The sequence below is a fragment of the Mytilus trossulus genome, chromosome 11, assembly GCF_036588685.1.
Source record: "Mytilus trossulus isolate FHL-02 chromosome 11, PNRI_Mtr1.1.1.hap1, whole genome shotgun sequence".
In the NCBI taxonomy this organism is placed as follows: domain Eukaryota; kingdom Metazoa; phylum Mollusca; class Bivalvia; order Mytilida; family Mytilidae; genus Mytilus; species Mytilus trossulus.
The window spans coordinates 49,518,856-49,536,486 of record NC_086383.1 but is presented as its reverse complement, the minus strand read 5'-3'; the positions used below and the strand labels follow the sequence as shown (position 1 = coordinate 49,536,486).

The 17,631-nt window shown below is 30.6% G+C and overlaps 2 protein-coding genes across 6 annotated transcripts in view; one reads left to right on the top strand and one right to left on the bottom strand.

Annotated features, from left to right (window-relative positions):
- LOC134691269 (exocyst complex component 3-like) overlaps window positions 1-5,174 on the bottom strand; it is a 32,433-nt gene extending 27,259 nt beyond the window's left edge. For 2 of the 4 annotated variants that reach the window (XM_063551686.1, XM_063551689.1), the window contains exon 1: window positions 4,805-4,941. The gene's annotated coding sequence lies outside the window, so the exon portion shown is untranslated. Of the gene's footprint in view, window positions 1-4,659; window positions 4,942-5,084 lie in introns of those variants that run through there. The other 2 variants (XM_063551688.1, XM_063551687.1) reach the window with 2 other exon arrangements.
- Window positions 4,905-16,666, top strand: LOC134691268 (uncharacterized). 2 transcript variants are annotated; one of them, XM_063551684.1, is made up of 8 exons: window positions 4,905-5,008; window positions 6,427-6,528; window positions 7,376-7,675; window positions 9,153-9,382; window positions 9,735-10,348; window positions 10,739-10,861; window positions 11,955-12,077; window positions 13,070-16,666. In XM_063551684.1, exons 2-8 carry the CDS (start codon window positions 6,427-6,429, stop codon window positions 13,885-13,887), a joined length of 2,310 nt encoding a protein of 769 aa, XP_063407754.1. In that variant the 5' UTR covers window positions 4,905-5,008; the 3' UTR covers window positions 13,888-16,666. The 2 variants fall into 2 exon arrangements, with proteins under 2 accessions (XP_063407754.1, XP_063407755.1); XM_063551685.1 differs by having other exon boundaries at window positions 4,965-5,092.
- The last annotated feature ends 965 nt before the right edge of the window (window positions 16,667-17,631 follow it).

The window sequence follows — 17,631 nt, the reverse complement described above, 5'->3', positions numbered from 1 at the left end:
CTTAGCATTAATGATCCTAAATAAAATAGATTATCTATTTATAATATATTATATGGCATGGACTATCATTAATTCAAATAAATTTATTTATCATTCATACATATAACACTTAATTTTAGTTTTAACCTACATGTACATTGTATTTATGAAGACCTGAAATATGTTTTATCAAACGATAAATCCGGTTTTCTGAATGGATATATATAGATTCTTACATTGATACCAGTGGATTACCGGATTTATCTAATCGATATAGTTAAATTATCAATTTTATAATTTATAATTTAACTATCGAGATTGGATAAATTCGATAATCCACAAGTAACTATGTAAGAATTTGTTTCTCTAATGATTAAAAAATAAATTTTCTTTTTTTTGTTAAACGAAAATCCCCTTTGAGTGCCTTTCACATTCAACGAAGTTGTCAATTTCATTAACACCAGTTAGCATATTTTGATTTATCCAGTTAGCTAAATGACCCTTAAAATCATCAAATGCTCTTTTGGGATCACCAGAAACTGCACGTTGATTAAATTGTTTTCTCTAATTCTATGGAAATTTATCCCTTTTCGAACCCATTGTATAAAAAAATTTAATCAACGTGTGGTTGCTGGTGATCTCAGAAGATCATTGGATGATTTTAAGGGTCATGACCTTTTTGGCTGACTGGATGAACCAAAATATGATAACAGGTGTTAATGAAATTGACAACTTCGTGCAATGTGAAAGGCACTCGAAGGGGATTTTCGGTAAACAAAAAAAAATGTCTTTTTAATCATTAGAGAAACAGATTCTTACATAGTAACTCGTGGATTATCGGATTTATCCAATCTCGATAGTTAAATTATAAATTTTAAAGTACTCGCCGAAGCGGCTCGAACTTTAAAATTGATAATTTAACTATCTCGATTGGATAAATCCGATAATCCACTGGTATCAATGTAAGAATCTATATTTATACAATGGGTTCTGAAAGGGATAAATTTCCATAGAATTAGAGAAATAATTATCAAATGCATCTTGTTTTAGACATATGGAATTTTATTCTATTACTTTAACATTGTTTAAATTGTGTTTATACACTCAAACTTTATTTTAGTCGTTTTAGATATTAAAACTTTGTTTCTGTTTCAAATTTTATTTGAAAATAACTTTCACACTCGAGATTTTTAACATATATTTATTCAAATTTAGCATAATTCGAGATCTATTCATGTAACACTTTTAATGTGCATTTGCATTTAATTTCTATTTTTCTAACTAATACGTTGTTAAATACAAATTAAAAATATTATTTGCCATTATCTTCATTGAATTCACAACATCAGGATTTGCATGAATTTTTCACTTTTCATTTAAGAAATTCATTTTGCTACGGCCCTTTGAAAATGCCCAATTTTGATGATTTTCTCACTTTTCATCAATTTTAACCTATTTTTGGGCTATTATCGTGAAAAAAATCACAGTTCCACAATTAAACTTTTTTTCATACTTTCCATAAAGATGAAGTGGACCAATCTGAATAAATTTAACTTACAAAAACTATAGGTTGGTGTTAATATAAGAAAGTTTTATCATATTATGATGCTTTTTTGTGTAAAATTTACCATACTGCCAATTTTGTATTTTTATGATTTTTCTCATTTTAAAGAACAAAATGCATATTAATTCAAGTTTTTTGTTATAAATGATTGAAAAAATACATATCTAAGAAATTTGAAAAGACCAAAATGAGATGGGATGTATATTATTCTTGTAAAATCATTTTTTGTATCCCTCACCCATTTTCTCAAAATTTTGACTAAAAATACTGACTTGAATGGTCGTAAAATTTGAAAACTGGATTATTCAAAAACCATTCATGGTAAATACACAATTTTTTCACAGAGTTATGTTTGATTATAATATTTTTAAAATTCATTGATATTTTCCACTTCTATCATATGTTTTGGAAATAATTTAAGAACGAGATTTCAACGAGACTGAACGAGACTGAAAAGTCAGAAGAATACATCCTTAAGTCTGCCAATTGATATTTTATCTTATTATACTTCATGTTAAAATGCCATATTTTGATTGGCTAAGACGAGGGTGTCAATTTACATCACATGGCTGAGCGGGTGACAATTTTTTTTAATGTTACCCTCTCGTCTAGACCAATCAGAAATCGATTATTCAAAGAACAATGAAGTTTTTTTTTCTAATACCTGTAACGTTGTTATGAACGTGACGTCATAGAAAATACTTTTAAAATAAAATTAATCTGTAAAAGCCAAAAATTATAGGACATTCAGTATAATAAATTAAATAACACATAGCTGAGAGGGTGATAGAGCAGATTGGAACCCCTTGAAAAGGCATTGTCAACCTTGGCTTCGCCGCGGTTGACAATGTTTTCTCGGGGTACCAATCTGCTCTATCACCCTCTCAGCTATGTGTTATTTATATAGTGTTTTTTATTATGTTGTGATGTTATGCTATTGTTTCAGAAAAAGGGAGAAGGTTTGATTCCATTAAAACGTTTAATCCCGCTGCAAATGTTTGCACCTGTCCTAAGTCAGGAATCTGATGTACAGTAGTTGTTGTTTGTTTATGTAATATACATGTTTCTCGTTTTGTTTATATAGATTAGACCGTTGGTTTTCCCATTTAAATGGTTTTACACTAGTAATTTTGGGGCCCTTTATAGCTTGTTGTTTGGTGTGAGTTAAGGCTCCGTGTTGAAGGCTGTACTTTAACCTATAATGGTTTACTTTTTAAATTGTTACTTGGATGGAGAGTTGTCTCATTGGCACTCACACCACATCTTCCTATATCTATATATTATACAATTGGTTGCGAGTAGGTGCACATGTTCATGTATCTGAATGCGGGTTACGCAAAAATACTGCCAAAATATAGATTGACAAAGTATAAAGACAATGAAACAATTCTGGTTGTACGAGCCAAATTCATGGTTTGTCTTACTTATTTTTTATTTTAAACATATTTATTTATAGTGGATTGGGAAACAAGTTTTGCAACTTATATTAATCCCTTTCCACTTTGCGGGTGCGAGTGCTGCCTTGTAGCGGCATTAGCCTACTCTTTTTCGAAATCTACAAGGGTGTCTTTAACGTGCAAGAGATATGGCTCTCTCTTAACACGGGTCAGCCATTTATCGTCCCCGTCCGACGGACTATCATCGTTTCCTCATGACCATACTCGCGAATGGTGTCAAGGGAGAGCCGAAAATTTAGTTCCTGAAATTTTCATCCCAAACGGGAATCGATCCAGGAACCATTGTGTTAGTAGTCCGATGCACTAACCACTACACCACGGGTTTGTCTTACATGTCTTAGTCAAAATAATTATGACATCTGGCAAGGCTATTTTATTTTTTGGCGTCCAAGAAAGCAACCCCTACCCCCCACCCCCTAAAAAAAAAGGATAATTGACGGACGACTTAGACATCATAATTATTGGGACTAGGTTTGTCATTGCCAATGCTTTGTGTCTTATCATTCATGTCTTTAGACTTTACTTTCGATTAAGACAGTGTCTGCGCATACCCGCATGCGGGTACGAATAGTCAAATTGCCGTTCCAGGCTGTGCGTACCCACATCCGGTTTTCTAATAAAATGCCATTGGATTGGGTATGAAACGTGAAATATCTACAGAAATTATCGATAGAATGGGGATATTGTGCAAGAGAGTGAAAAGTATGAAAAATAATATTTTCAAATTGTATTTATTAAATAATGATACATAATAATCATTGCAAAATTAAATGCACAATGATGGAAAATGAAACTGTACAGTCCCTGTAAAAGAAAAACATGATAGAAATTAATACTATTATAAAATTTTAATGCAAATTTAAAGAATATCTTTTTATAAATTAAAAATATATACCCATATGATATTTTAAAATAATCTTTAAGTAAAATATAAAACAGAAACTAAAATTTTAAAATATATAAAACTGCTAAAATTAAAGCATGAGTTTATTAAAATTTAAATTTAAAGAAGCAAGTAATAATGAATAATGAAACGTGAACGTAGGCTGGCAACATTTGAAATGTGCAGCCTGGGGTTGAAATCTGTGCCAAAACAATCATATGTTCCAAATCTTAATTAGCTACATGAATCTTTTGTAATTGGTTTAAATTGATATAATAATTTGCTTCTTTAATTTTTATAAACTTCAGCTTTAATTTTAGTAGTTTTCTTTTACTTTTTTTTCTTTTCAGGGACTGTACAGTTTCATTTTCCATCATTGTGCTTTTAATTTTAATTAATAAATACAATTTGAAAATATTATTTTTTCATATTCTTCACTCGTTCTACACGAAATTCCCATACTATCGATAATTTTCGTACATATTTCACGTTTCATTCCCGATTCGATGGCATTTTATTAGAAAACCGGATGTGGGTACGCGCAGCCTAGAACGGCAATTTGACTGTTCGTACCTGCATGCGGGTATGTGCAGACACTGCCTTCGATTAAACTGTAAACATGTTTTAAAAATTTTGGTGTAAAAATAATGAATAAGTACATTTTTGTCTAAAGGTCATGGCAAAATATTAAACAATGAAAAAACATGATGCAGTGCGTCTTGTTCATTAAAAAAACGGGGTTTTGCCCCCAAAAAACATGACAACACTACCGCTACCTGGTGTTTGTGCCCGTTGTAGAAATAAATTTTGGCGTTGATCAATGCCTCTACGGCAACGCTCTCCCTCTGTCTTTAAAATGACTACATTATTTTGTACACGATAATTACTATGGTCAATAAACGGTACAAATATTCAATTTACCACTATCTATGCCTTTTCATTCAATAGATCAATATAAACGTTAAAACTTTCAAATTGGGATTTGTTTACATCATGAACTTCCCACTTCCGTTTTCCGTCAGTGTCGCGTAAAATCTCGCACACTACGAGAGTCCACGTGAATTACGTGTGCACCAAGTAACGTACGTTGACGTCATAGGAAAAGCGTGCCATTACATTCCAAAGGTAATTGTTGAAGTTGTTATTAGCTAATTTGGATAGAGAAGTATCATTTTAGAGAGAACGAACTTATTTTGTTTACATTTTGTGGTAAGAAAGTCCCCTCGGGTAGACGTTCACATGTATGTTGAACGAGGAAGAAAAAATCAAACATCATGGCGGTTCCACCTTTATGTGGGAGTGAAACGTGAAGCGATCCGCTGTCAGTTTTGCGTGAAACGTCATTTTATTTGCAATTTTTCAAAAATCTGTAATTTTAATGACTTTTTATCGGTCTCCAGAAATGTGTTACCCATGTACAATGTAAATAAAAAAATACATAGTAAATATAAAAATACACAGTGACCATTTAATGACAATGTCATTCTATGTGTTTTTTTTATGACAATGTATGACTTTTGATTATACAAATATTTTATAAACTATGATCATCATGATAATGTTGTTCATTTTATTTTATACATGTTATAAACTTCATTCTTTAATTATTATCAAAAGTTTGTACAACATAAAAAATAGTGAGACTACATATATATGTTATAGCCAGTGGTCAAGTTACATTTGTAATATCAACTATATGATAGTAAAAAAATAAACTGGAGTACCAATTTAAATCCTTTTCATCATATTTTTTTTTCTTTTTTCAATGATATTCAGGCCAAAAAATATACGCTTAATTCCTGTCGCCTGACTATATTGACAAAATAACAGGTTTATTTTTTTTATACACATGTATTTTCCAGGCGATTTTTTTTCAACAATAAATTTGTGCTGGCTGCATGCCAATCAGGCTGAAAAATATATAAGCACAGTTAACACACGTACTCATATATATACTACATTAAGCTAAATTAATTAATATAATTTCTTCAGAACAAAATGTAAACATTGATCCATGTTGGAATTATCAAGTGTTTTAACCAAAAAAAACCATGCACTTAACATGCTTAACATTGACTTTTTTTGTTTATTTGAACTTTTATCAAGTTAATCATGATTAAACATGTTAAACATTGCTTCACAAAAAAAATCAATGTAGAGTAGGTAGGGATGTACATGTATGGGAAAAAAAATGCCTTAATCTTTTAATGTACATGTAGGTCTATCAAGGATTTGTATAGTAAGTTACTATACAAATCCTTGGGTCTACTAAGAAAATTTTCAAAACCATAGTGTGAAAATATGTTACCTTGCTTGTGTCATGTGTTTGAGAATAATTAAGATTATTTAAAACTTTGTGGTTCTCTTACTAAGATTTAAAAGTAATGTTATTTAAAGACAGCGAATAAATTTATATAAAAAATCCATTTTAGTTTGTTTGATCTGAACATTCTGAAATCATGGTAGTTCAAAATGTAGTACAATCAATGTAATGTGTTATAAGTTCTTGCATAATCATTTATATGTTTGATATTTTTGTCTAGATGGAAGACAGTGATACTAATGATTCTAAAACTTTAGATCAAGATGAATTTGAAAGTAATGGAAATGCTGGCATTGAAGGACCAGACTCACCTGGATCATTGGTAGGTTCTGACTACAGATCATATCAATGTCACTTGAACATAGATATATGCAGGAAAAAAATTAAAGTATTTGTACAAGACTTTATAGGGCAGTCAGGAGTACTACTTGTACGTACAAGTAATCTTTATTTACTTGAAAAAGTGAATAAAATAAACTTAAATAAGTGAATTATAATGTTTGAATAATCTCCCCTTAATTTTCTCAAAAAATTACTTGAATATTTTATCAAATTACCTCCACAACATTTATGACATGATTCAAATAGAAAGAGATATCTCAAAGTCATACTGTGCTGTATGAGCTTTTTTCATTGTTGAAGGCCGTGCAGTGTCTATAGTTGTGTTATTTGGTCCCTTGCAGAGAGTTGTCGCATTGGCAATCATACCACATCTTTTCTTTTATATGATATAGGAAACAAATCATGTATGCCTGTCACCATGCTTACATGTACATGTATATACTCTGTCTCAAATATCTGGATATACATTGTAAGTTGTTCATTGGTTTATTTTTTTTTATTGACATGCCATATTTTAAAATTTTATATTCAGAAAGTTTCTTTTCTTATAAAAGCCAATACAATGCAATGTTATTGCTCTGCTGTAAGCAATAATTTCATAGCTACCAGGATTAATATTTTGTATGCTTGTCATGTGAATTGTCAACTGAACACAAGACTCATCAATCATTTGTCAATAAGACTCAAATATGAAAACAAAATTTTAAATTTCAAATAAAGACCAAAGTTATCTAGAGAGCATTTATGAAATTGAGAACCCAAATTTTGAAAGGTTTTGCCAAAAACCACAAGTTAAATGTACCATAAATATGCCTTTTCCCTTACAGTGCCCAGAATATGAACAGGATGAAACCGACGAGGGACACCCAGGAGAAAGTGATTTGATTCACAATACTCCAATGACAACACATATAAAACAAGAAGTAATGGACGATGACCTTCAGTATGAAACTACAGAATATGATCCCATGGAAGACATGTCTCATGAAGGTTTCCTCTCCCACGAAGATCAGAAACTAAAATTAGACTATCGTCATGAAGCCTTACTCTCAAAATCTTCTAAAAGAATATCTCCAACAGCAAACAATAAAACACGGAGAAGGCCAAGGAAAGATAAACTTCTTGATGTAAGTTGTTGGTATCAGCAAGATAGGATATTTTGGTTTTACTATAAATTGTATTTCTTTTGATTTTATTTTGCCACAAGAAGCTGTGAAAGTTCTAAAGAATGCTCTTTGCTCATGTTGATTGATTAAAAACCATCTTGCCTTTATTTTACTTTCTATTGCTATGCATATTTTTTAACAGTCAGAGCTCAGACATAGATAAGTCTGAATCTGCTTTTGACTTATAGAGGTCTTAATTTGTAGATTCAAGTATTTGTCTCCCTTAAATTTAAGACAATTTATGACTTCAATATAAGTTCATTAGTGTTAAGAAAGAAATATTTTACCTTAATTAAAAAGTTGCAAAAATTGACTCCTACAAGTCGATAAGTTAGAGAAATTTTTTTTGAACTTCAAGACCTATGCACTTTTATATAGAGGTCATGCATCTATATGAAATTATGACAATATTGAAAGACAATGCTTTGTCTTCTAAGGAAAAATATGCATGGGAGCCTAAAACAATGGAAATAAGGTTTATTTTCTTTACAATGCAACCATCTATAGCCACACTAAATGAGGCAATAATCTTATGTTCAAAAAGATACTAAAATATAGATTATGTAGATAGCTCATGTCTTTGTTTGTTCTTGTAAACCTTCAGACAGGTTTAATTATGATGTCACAGGTGGTACACTTTGGTGAGCCAATGAAATTAAGTCTTTCCATAAACATAAATAGACTTTAATAAACTTAAATAAGTCAGCAAATGAAACACAATTTTGTGATAAATGCATTTTTTGACTTCTGTAAATGGAAAACAAAAACGACTTGATTTATGTCTGCGCTCTGACTGTTAAACAATGATCTCATCGTACTGTGGATTCACTATTATTCGTTGGATACCAATTTTCGTGGATTTTCAAGGGAACAGGTGAACCACGAAATTAAATGTTCAACGAATAATAAATTTTCTATAGGCTGGTATGCAGACTTCTGCAAAATCATGAAATTTAATATCAACAAACATGTAACATGTGTAAGATTTCCTTAATCCATGAAAATTGAAAATTGGTACCCATGGAAATTAATGAATCCACAGTATAGTGTTTTCCCCATGTACTTGTTTGTCTTCTATAGCATGTATAGCTGGGCATATATATGACTAAATCTTCTAAGTGTATAGATAGTGTTTTGTTTTTGTTTGTTCATAAGGAGATACCGTTTTTTTTCTATTTCTCCAATAAATCTTGATAATGCTGACTTATAAGATTATACATCAAAATATAATTAGCAAACGAAAGCAATAATATTCAGAAAGAGCAGAAAAGATACTGTAAAGCAGGTTATTTAAGCCAATGTAAAATTTTGCTATTTCTATTGTTGTGTTTAAATACCATAAAATATTTTTAATTTCTTAATAAATATATATGCAGCTTCATATTCATGATATTAATTGAAGATATCACATGATGATATGAAAATGTTTGTGTTGCAGACAAACTCTGAAGAGATGGACCCAGCTGATACCATCCGTGTGACCTGTGGCCACCTTACTGGCCTTCTTCATAAAGAGTTATTCTATTGCCCAGGCATCCACAGAGCCTGTGTAGAACTAGATGATGGCTCAGCCACATTTGTTACACCAAAGAGATTTATGTTTATGGGAGAAAAAGCTAGACTTAAAGATTGGAAAAATGCAATCAGATGGAATGGCCATCAGTTAAGGTAAAACAATGAATGAGTATTTAATGTGGGAAGAAAGGAACAGGTATCCTTCAAACTTTTGAGTTAAAGCTCGATTTGATATACATTTTGTTATAGAATCTTCAACAGACTAGGTTAATTCTAAGACTACTGTGAAACCTGTCAAAACTAAATCCTGTACATGTATTATAAGAAACCTGTCAAGATTTTACTACATTGTACTTTAGTCTGTACAAAAAAAACATTTGATGACTCTTCTAAATAAATTTTGGGTTTACCATATCAAATCTTAATTATGCATAGACTTTGCCATAATTATACAAATGGGGCAGTGAGGATATACATTTCAATTTTTACATTTTTATTTATTTAGGAAACACATTGAGGCTGGAACTCTTGCTTTCTATAAGCACGAAGAACTATGTACAGGGAGATGTATGGCTAGATCACCATTTGCCACTAGAGACCCGGCTTATATGACAGAGCGTGCCAAATTAAGGAGGGAAAAATTTGAATTTGAAACATTAGGTTTCAGTAGTGAAACAGATGGCTCTGGATTTAGTGATTTGACAGCAGACGCTAAAAAGTTAAATTTTGTTACAACAGTCGAGGAGAATGGCTGCATGAAAATCCAAAGTGTTTCCGGTGGTGATGAGTCCATGTGGAATAGTATAGAAAACAACGAGACTGATGGTGAGCCTCAAGATATAAAACCTGATGTCAAGCAATTGCAGATACAGATGATGAACTCCATGCAAAACAATAAGGTGGAACCTGTCCATATAGCTCCTAAACCCCAGGTGTCACAAAACATGCCTACAACTCTGAGTCAAACTCAGGTCAGGCCCGCATTGTATACGTACAAACCTAGAGCTGAATCTCAGAAGACTATAGCTAGAACAGAAATTCTGAAGACTTCCCTGCTACCTCCGTCTATAATGAATGCTGTCATGCCACCTGTGTCAGAAAACGATAGTAATGCAGAGGGTAGGTTCACTTTTGGAAACTTGAATTATATTCTGAAATTTCATATGCAAATAGGATAGCATAAGAACTTTTTTACAGAAATTTCAGCCTGTTTATGATGTTTCTTATGAAAATTTAGGCATCATTATAATAGTACCATAAAAAATACTGATGCTGATGTTCACTGCACAGCCTTTAATGATATACAAAACTTATACTTTTTGGTAATTTACATGATTTATGAAAATCGATTAAAAAGATGATAAAGTGAAAAAGTTCTAAGAAGAACACTAAAAGTATTATCTGGTGTAAAATAATCTAGTTATGTTATCCATATTTTTGAGTCAGTCCCCATATTTAAACCATTAAGACAAGTTCTCAAAATTGAATTTTTCTGTTTTATTTTTACAGAGGACCGACAGCTATGGCAGGGTATAGTAGAACTAGGATTGATTGATGAGTTTTTCAGGGAAATTAAAGCTTCATTAGATCTCCTGAAAAATACAATGGTTAAAAGGCTGGTTCCACTGGAAGGTAGGAAGCAATGGAGTTGCAAATGTGATTTTTCATAGTTTTTGACTCGTGTCATGTCTATTTAAAAAAGATATGCAGAAAATTTGTAACTTATTTTGTTAGCCCACTTTACAAAAAGAAACAAGAGTTAGTCCACTTTACAAAAAGAAACAAGAGTGAGCTATATTGATTACTTGGTGAATGTGTTGTCTGTTGTCCTTTTATGACACAACACAAACATGACTATTTACAAGTTGGGGCTCAAATTTGCACCCAAGATGAGGGTTTGGAAATCCCTGTCCCCAGTAGGTAGCATTCTTTTTTTCTGGTATGTGCATCTTTTTTCAATGTTAGAGTTTTTTTTTTTTCGTAATTAGAAGTTTATTTATAGATAGATATAGGACATGTAGGAAGATGTGGTATATGAGTGCAAATTAGACAACTCTCCATTTAAGTCACAATATATACAGGTGAACCATTATAGGTCAAGGAACAGTCTTCAAAACAAAACTCAGTTATTAATTTAGTACAAATGTTTATTATGAAATATGCCAAATTTGGGTTTTTAATGAGATTTTTTGATTTTCTGAACATTGAAATGTTATACTGTGATCAAGGATGGGCTTCCTATGAACACATGAACACATAATCTTTGATGTAATTGTTTTCAAAATCGCAAAGGTAGCATAAGTATGATTGAAACATGATTTGATGACATACTTAAATAACTTATTTCTGGTGTTCACATTCCAAAAAGGTGCTTTCTTTACATTATTTCATTATTAATACTTTCCAGCTACTAAAGAAATAGGGTGGTCAAAATATCTTAACAATATACACAAAGTAATTGTATGCCTAATATGAAGTGATAAAATTGAGAATGGAAATGGGGAATGTGTCAAAGAGACAACAACCTGACCGTAGAAAAAAAATAAAAAAACAACAGCAGAAGAGGGCACCAATAGGTCTTCAATGTAGCAAGAAATTCCCGCACCCGGAGTTGTCCTTCAGCTGAGTACACATTTGGTGTTTAAATATGCTATTGGTGAATGATACACTCAGCTTTTTGTTTTACTAATTAATTCATTACACTACTACTCTTCTGTCATTGAAGATTCCAATAGAATATCAATCATTGTAAGGCAGCTAGGGTTGATGCAGAAATTGAAGTTTAAACTAGAGGCCCACAGAACAGACATGGAGAAACAGAGACGAAGACTGGACAGAGAAATGATAGGTATGTATCTGCATATATACTGAGGATGAATAGAGGAATGATATGTTTGCTATGATAAATTTACTGAAGATAGATTTATACTGGTCAGAGAAATGATAGGTATGTTTTTGTATATATTCTGAGGATAGAAAGAGATATGATAGGTTTATAATGGGTAATATATTGAAGATGGATTTATACTGGAGAATTGATAGGTTTTAATTGCTTTATATACTAAGATAGAAAGAGAAATGAAAGATTTGTGTTGGTTATATATTTAACCCCAAAATCCTCATTTTATGTTTAGTACATTAAGTTATTTGATGGAAAATAATGGGTTTGCTGAAATAAATTTCTTTGGCTTTATTTAAGATTTGAAGCAATTGAGAGTAAAAATAAACATGACAGCTTTTCTCAAATGCTTCTTATATAAAGTTAGCTTGGAATGAAAGTTATTAAGCTTTAATTAACATGTTATACATGTTAGGCCACACTTCAAAATATTTTGGTTTGCCCAAACCCTACCCAAAGGTGGAGACAGTGGTAGGTAGGTAGGTAGGCATTTTCTTTTTTTTTTTTTCAAAAAAAGAAATTGTAGTATCAGATGTTTATTAGTCTTCATGCCTATTTGATTAAAAAAAACTTCTTCAAATCAGGACAATAAAAGAATTTGAGTAGGCAGCTTTTTTCTGGGTAGGTAGCGTTTGGGCAAACATACCTATTATTTATTATGGCCTTATATATAATACTGTAGTTTCATTTATTTTCTTTGTTACCAATTTCCTTCGATTGATTGAATGTTGCACTTTTGTAAAAATTTACAAGACAGGCTTATTCTAAATTTGTGGTTCACCTTTACATACCCAGGAAATCAATGAAAATTGGTATCCCATGATATAAAAATCAATCCAGTCAGTATTTGATGGTCTTGCATAATTTATATTTCAACTTTTGTCTCATATAATTTTATATTGTTGGGTACTTCATCTTATTTGTAATATTAAAATTTTCAGATTTGCAAAAGAAAGTGCAAGAGTACGAAATTAAAAAGAAAGTGTTGGAGAAAAGATCAGAATGTTTTGAACAAATTCTTGAAATTCCTGCAATGAAGAATAATTCATCTACTTCACCAGCGGTGTTTGCAGCAAACCAAGGCCCGCCAAGATTATCTCCCAATCAGAAAGGAACCTATATTTTATCCTCAGCAATGCATGGTCAGAGACCAGGGGTTATTGTTACCACAAGTTTGAAAGCGGTCACCACAAATAGTGTTTCTCAGTCGCAAATCTCACCTGGAACTTGCTCATCTACATCTATAGGAATGAATGGGAGAGTTCAAACGGGACCTGGGGGAACAAAAATCCTTGTGTTCCCAAAACAAAATACCGAATTCCATTCAAATCCCAATGGTAGCCTGAAAATCACTTTAAAGAGAAAGCAGGATTTCTCAGATGATGAAACACCTACAGAGACGGAAAATGATTCCCAGCTCAAATCAGCTTTATTATCGACAAAAGGTCTGAAAGCTGAAGAAGACAAACTTGAATCAAATGATAAAAAAGAATCTGTGAATGATTCTGAAATCCAGACAGAAACTTCAAATCAAGATGATCTCACAAGCAAGGAAAGTTCGGAGAATTGTACAGATAAAGATTCAGTTCACGAAGAAATAAATCCTTCACATGATGAATTGAATTCCTCTCATGAAGAAATCTCTAATGTTCATCCTGGTGATGGTGATCAAACTTCCGAAGAAAAATCAGAAAATGCCATTAAAAGAAGCAAGCGACGAAGATCTGTTAAAACTTACAGTGATGATTATATTAAGTAGAAATGTATTTTGTTTACTTTGTCAAACTTTAAAAATCACCTCCGTAATGAATTATTAAATAATTTGAGAAATGCTTTTGTACAATATTTTAGTCACTTCATCTAAGATTTTTTCATACAACCCTGTAACAATTGTAGCAAAGTGAGACATTGGCTAACCTTTTTTTTATTAAAGGTGTCATCACATCAATTATTAAAGTTTTTTTAGTTCCACTTTAGAATGAATGTTTATAATAAGCATCCCTTCTTTTCACTTTGAGTAGAATATAGGACAATAAGTTCTCTATAAGGTATACTGTTAGGAGTTTTCCCAAACTACTGGGTACCAGCAGAACTATATTTCCTCGTTTTATCATGTTTTTCCTGTTATTTGTTATAAGTGCAATATTGTTGTATAGTACATGCTAAACACCTCTTGATCCTAAAGGGCAATGTAGGCATGCCATATATTAAAAGTATTTTTTTGCAGTGACAATTAATAAATATCCGTACTGCATTTTTATTGGAAATCATTTTACTAAAATTTCTCCATTGTCATTCTGGAACTAAAAAGCACTTTTGAAGATAGAATTGAAATCCTTAATGTTTTGAAATGGATACAAAGATATTATCTTCAAGCAAGTATAAAAAAAAACACCATTAAACAATGCAGAGTTTAGTTTGCAAAGCAATCATGTAGCTTTAAATGAAATTAACTTAAGATTTGATCATGCAGAAAACAAAGTACATTTTATTCTAAATTTGAGGCATTCAAATTTTTTTGACTTCTTATTAAAGACTTTTTTTCTTCTTTAGAATTTGGACCTTTGATATTTTGTCTTTTTATAATAAGATAAGTATTACAATTTATTCAAAGGTTTTTGTAGGTAATTTTGAAAAATCACTGAATGCAAAATTCTAGTAAAAGGGAGATAATTCAATATAGCATCTAACTTTAATATCTACATACAGTTAGTTTTAAACCTATAACACTGGTAAATCACTTTACAATAGTTCTTTATATGGGTAGATATAGAATGTTACATCGGGCAGACAAAAGAAATGGTATAATAAAAAGTATTGTTTAGATTGATTTGATTTTTCATAATAATCATTTCTTATCAGATGTATACCATTAATTTTCTATTTGTATAATTTTAAAATCCTTTTATGTTGATGCTTGAAAATGAAGATGACATGACACTTATATGTTGAAGTTAAAGCATATCTACTTGTTTTGTTATTTTATACCCTAATTCAAGTATTTCATGTATTTGTATCTTTAATAAAAGCTAATATAGCAGTGGAAAATTTAGGGTTTTTCTGTTAACCAGAATACATTTTCGTATGAATATTTCATTAAAACAACATTTTTTCATATTGAGTTTTCATTTTGCTTATTGTTATTTTTCAAAAACGTTTTCTCCAAGTTATTGAATTTCTATGATTTCTGCAAGCAACAATATACAATTTTAATAAGAATCATTCATTAAAACAACATTTTTCATATTGAGTTTTTCTTTTTGCTTATAAAATGTTATTTGTTGAAAACTTTTTTTCTCAAAGTTATTGAATTTCTGTGAAATTCATATCATGTTTATATATCCTTACAGTGCTTTGTTATGTGTATATTTTTTTATAAGATTTTGAATTTTTTGCAATGTACAATGTTGTTTAATTTAGATTTAAATTGTTTTCCCCATGTTGATCATGTGAATATTAAAAATGTCTGTACTTGTTAACATTAATGATCGAATAAATTATCAGTAATGTTTGAAATTAAAAATGATTTTTTTCTAATAAGAAATCCAGTTTTTTCCTGTTTTAAGAATTCTATTTATTACATTTATTTGGTATTGAAACATCCTTAACTTTTATAGTAGTTCCTTAAATGGCAAATGTCATTTTGTATCTATTAAACTAGGGACAATTATTGAGTAGGAGAATAAATAAATATATTTTAAAGAGGTTTCTATGATTTTTGTTTATTACTTTGACAACAATTATGAAATCACTATTGATGTTTTCAGAATGTTATTTTTTGCTTCAAAATGCTGGTTATTACCGTGGATTATTTGTTTGTGGATACCAACTTTTGAGGATTGAGGAAAATCATATTTTGCGAATATGTTATTTCAAGGTTTTATCCAATTCTTAATACAAGCTGATAGAAAATTTGTATTCAGTGAATATGTAAATTTACAATTCACCTCGATAAACAAAATTCACAAAAACTAGTACCTGGAAACTAATAATTGATTCACAGTTTTGTTGATAATATTAAGTAAAGTTGTTATTACATGTTGAATAACTCCTATTATATAAAATGTTATTGTGTTGGCCACACCTTACTGATCTATGACTCTTTAGAGTTTCCTGCACAGAGCCTGGAAACTCCTACCTCTGTTTCTATCTTTTCAAATTTGCTATCTTTCCCAAAACCTAAATCTTTTTAATGACAAACCAATTTTGAATTGAATTGTATTTAAAATTTTATCTGATTTTATAATACTAATGAAAAATAATATAGCTTTATATAAATAGGTCAAAATGATTTTTTATAGTATAAAAGAAAAGGTTAGAAAATCAAAAGAACTATAATCTAAATTTCATCTTTATGTTTTATGTATCCCTATTTTAAAACTTACATCTTGAATAATTACAATGAATTTAAAAGAATGAAGAATGACTTTTACGTCTTGAAAAATTATAATGAATTTAAAAGAATGAAGAATGACTCTTGTGTGGCTTCAAGTATATATATATATTATAATGTTTGTAGTTGTGGTTACATATAATTCTGTGCATTTTGTTTACATTTGTTACCATTGTATAATATGAATTTTTGAAAGTTGATTTTTTTGTAAAGTAAAACAACATATTCATAACACATGTTATTGTTTCTTCATTATTGCATTAAGGTGGTACATAACACAACAGGGAGGTCCCTCTGAAAAATCAGCTGAACATTTTAATTACATTATATTGTTAAGAAAGTATGAAGGTGCTCACTGATAAATGAGTGTTTGTCAAACTGCTTTATATAACAATCATTTTTTTCTGATATTTTTAAAAAAAAAAAAAAATCAAATTTTTATAATTTTGTCAAAGGGTCAAAATAATTAACCTCTACTTTTCTTTTCATATTTTTCATATTTTTATTACCTGTTATTTAAAAAGCCATATTTTAAAATCTAATGAAATCCTTGTTGTTTTTATACAACCGCAAATTTTGAAAAAAATTTCGTCGTATATTGCTATCACGTTAGCGTCGTCGTCCGAATACTTTTAGTTTTCGCACTCTTACTTTAGTAAAAGTGAATAGAAATCTATGAAATTTTAACACAAGGTTTATGACCATAAAAGGAAGGTTGGTATTGATTTTGGGAGTTTTGGTCCCAACATTTTAGGAATTAGGGGCCAAAAAGGGCCCAAATAAGCATTTTCTTGGTTTTCGCACCATAACTTTAGTTTAAGTTAATAGAAATCTATGAAATTTTGACACAAGGTTTATGACCACAAAAGAAAGGTTGGGATTGATTTTGGGAGTTTTGGTTTCAACAGTTTAGGAATGAGGGGCCAATAAAGGGCCCAAAAAAGCATTTTTCTTGGGTTTCACACAACAACTTTAGTTTAAGTAAATAGAAATCAATGAAATTTAAACACAATGTTTATGACCACAAAAGGAAGGTTGGTATTGATTTTGGGAGATAAGGACCCAACAGTTTAGGAATAAGGGGCCAAAAAGTGGCCCAGAAAAGCATTT

Coding starts and splice junctions, on each gene's coding strand:
- LOC134691268 (XM_063551684.1), top strand. CDS start 6,427: ATGGAAGACAGTGATACTAATGATTCTAAAACTTTAGATCAAGATGAA. Junction 7,676..9,152: donor GGAAAGATAAACTTCTTGAT/GTAAGTTGTTGG, acceptor TTTGTGTTGCAG/ACAAACTCTGAAGAGATGGA. Junction 10,349..10,738: donor AAACGATAGTAATGCAGAGG/GTAGGTTCACTT, acceptor TTATTTTTACAG/AGGACCGACAGCTATGGCAG.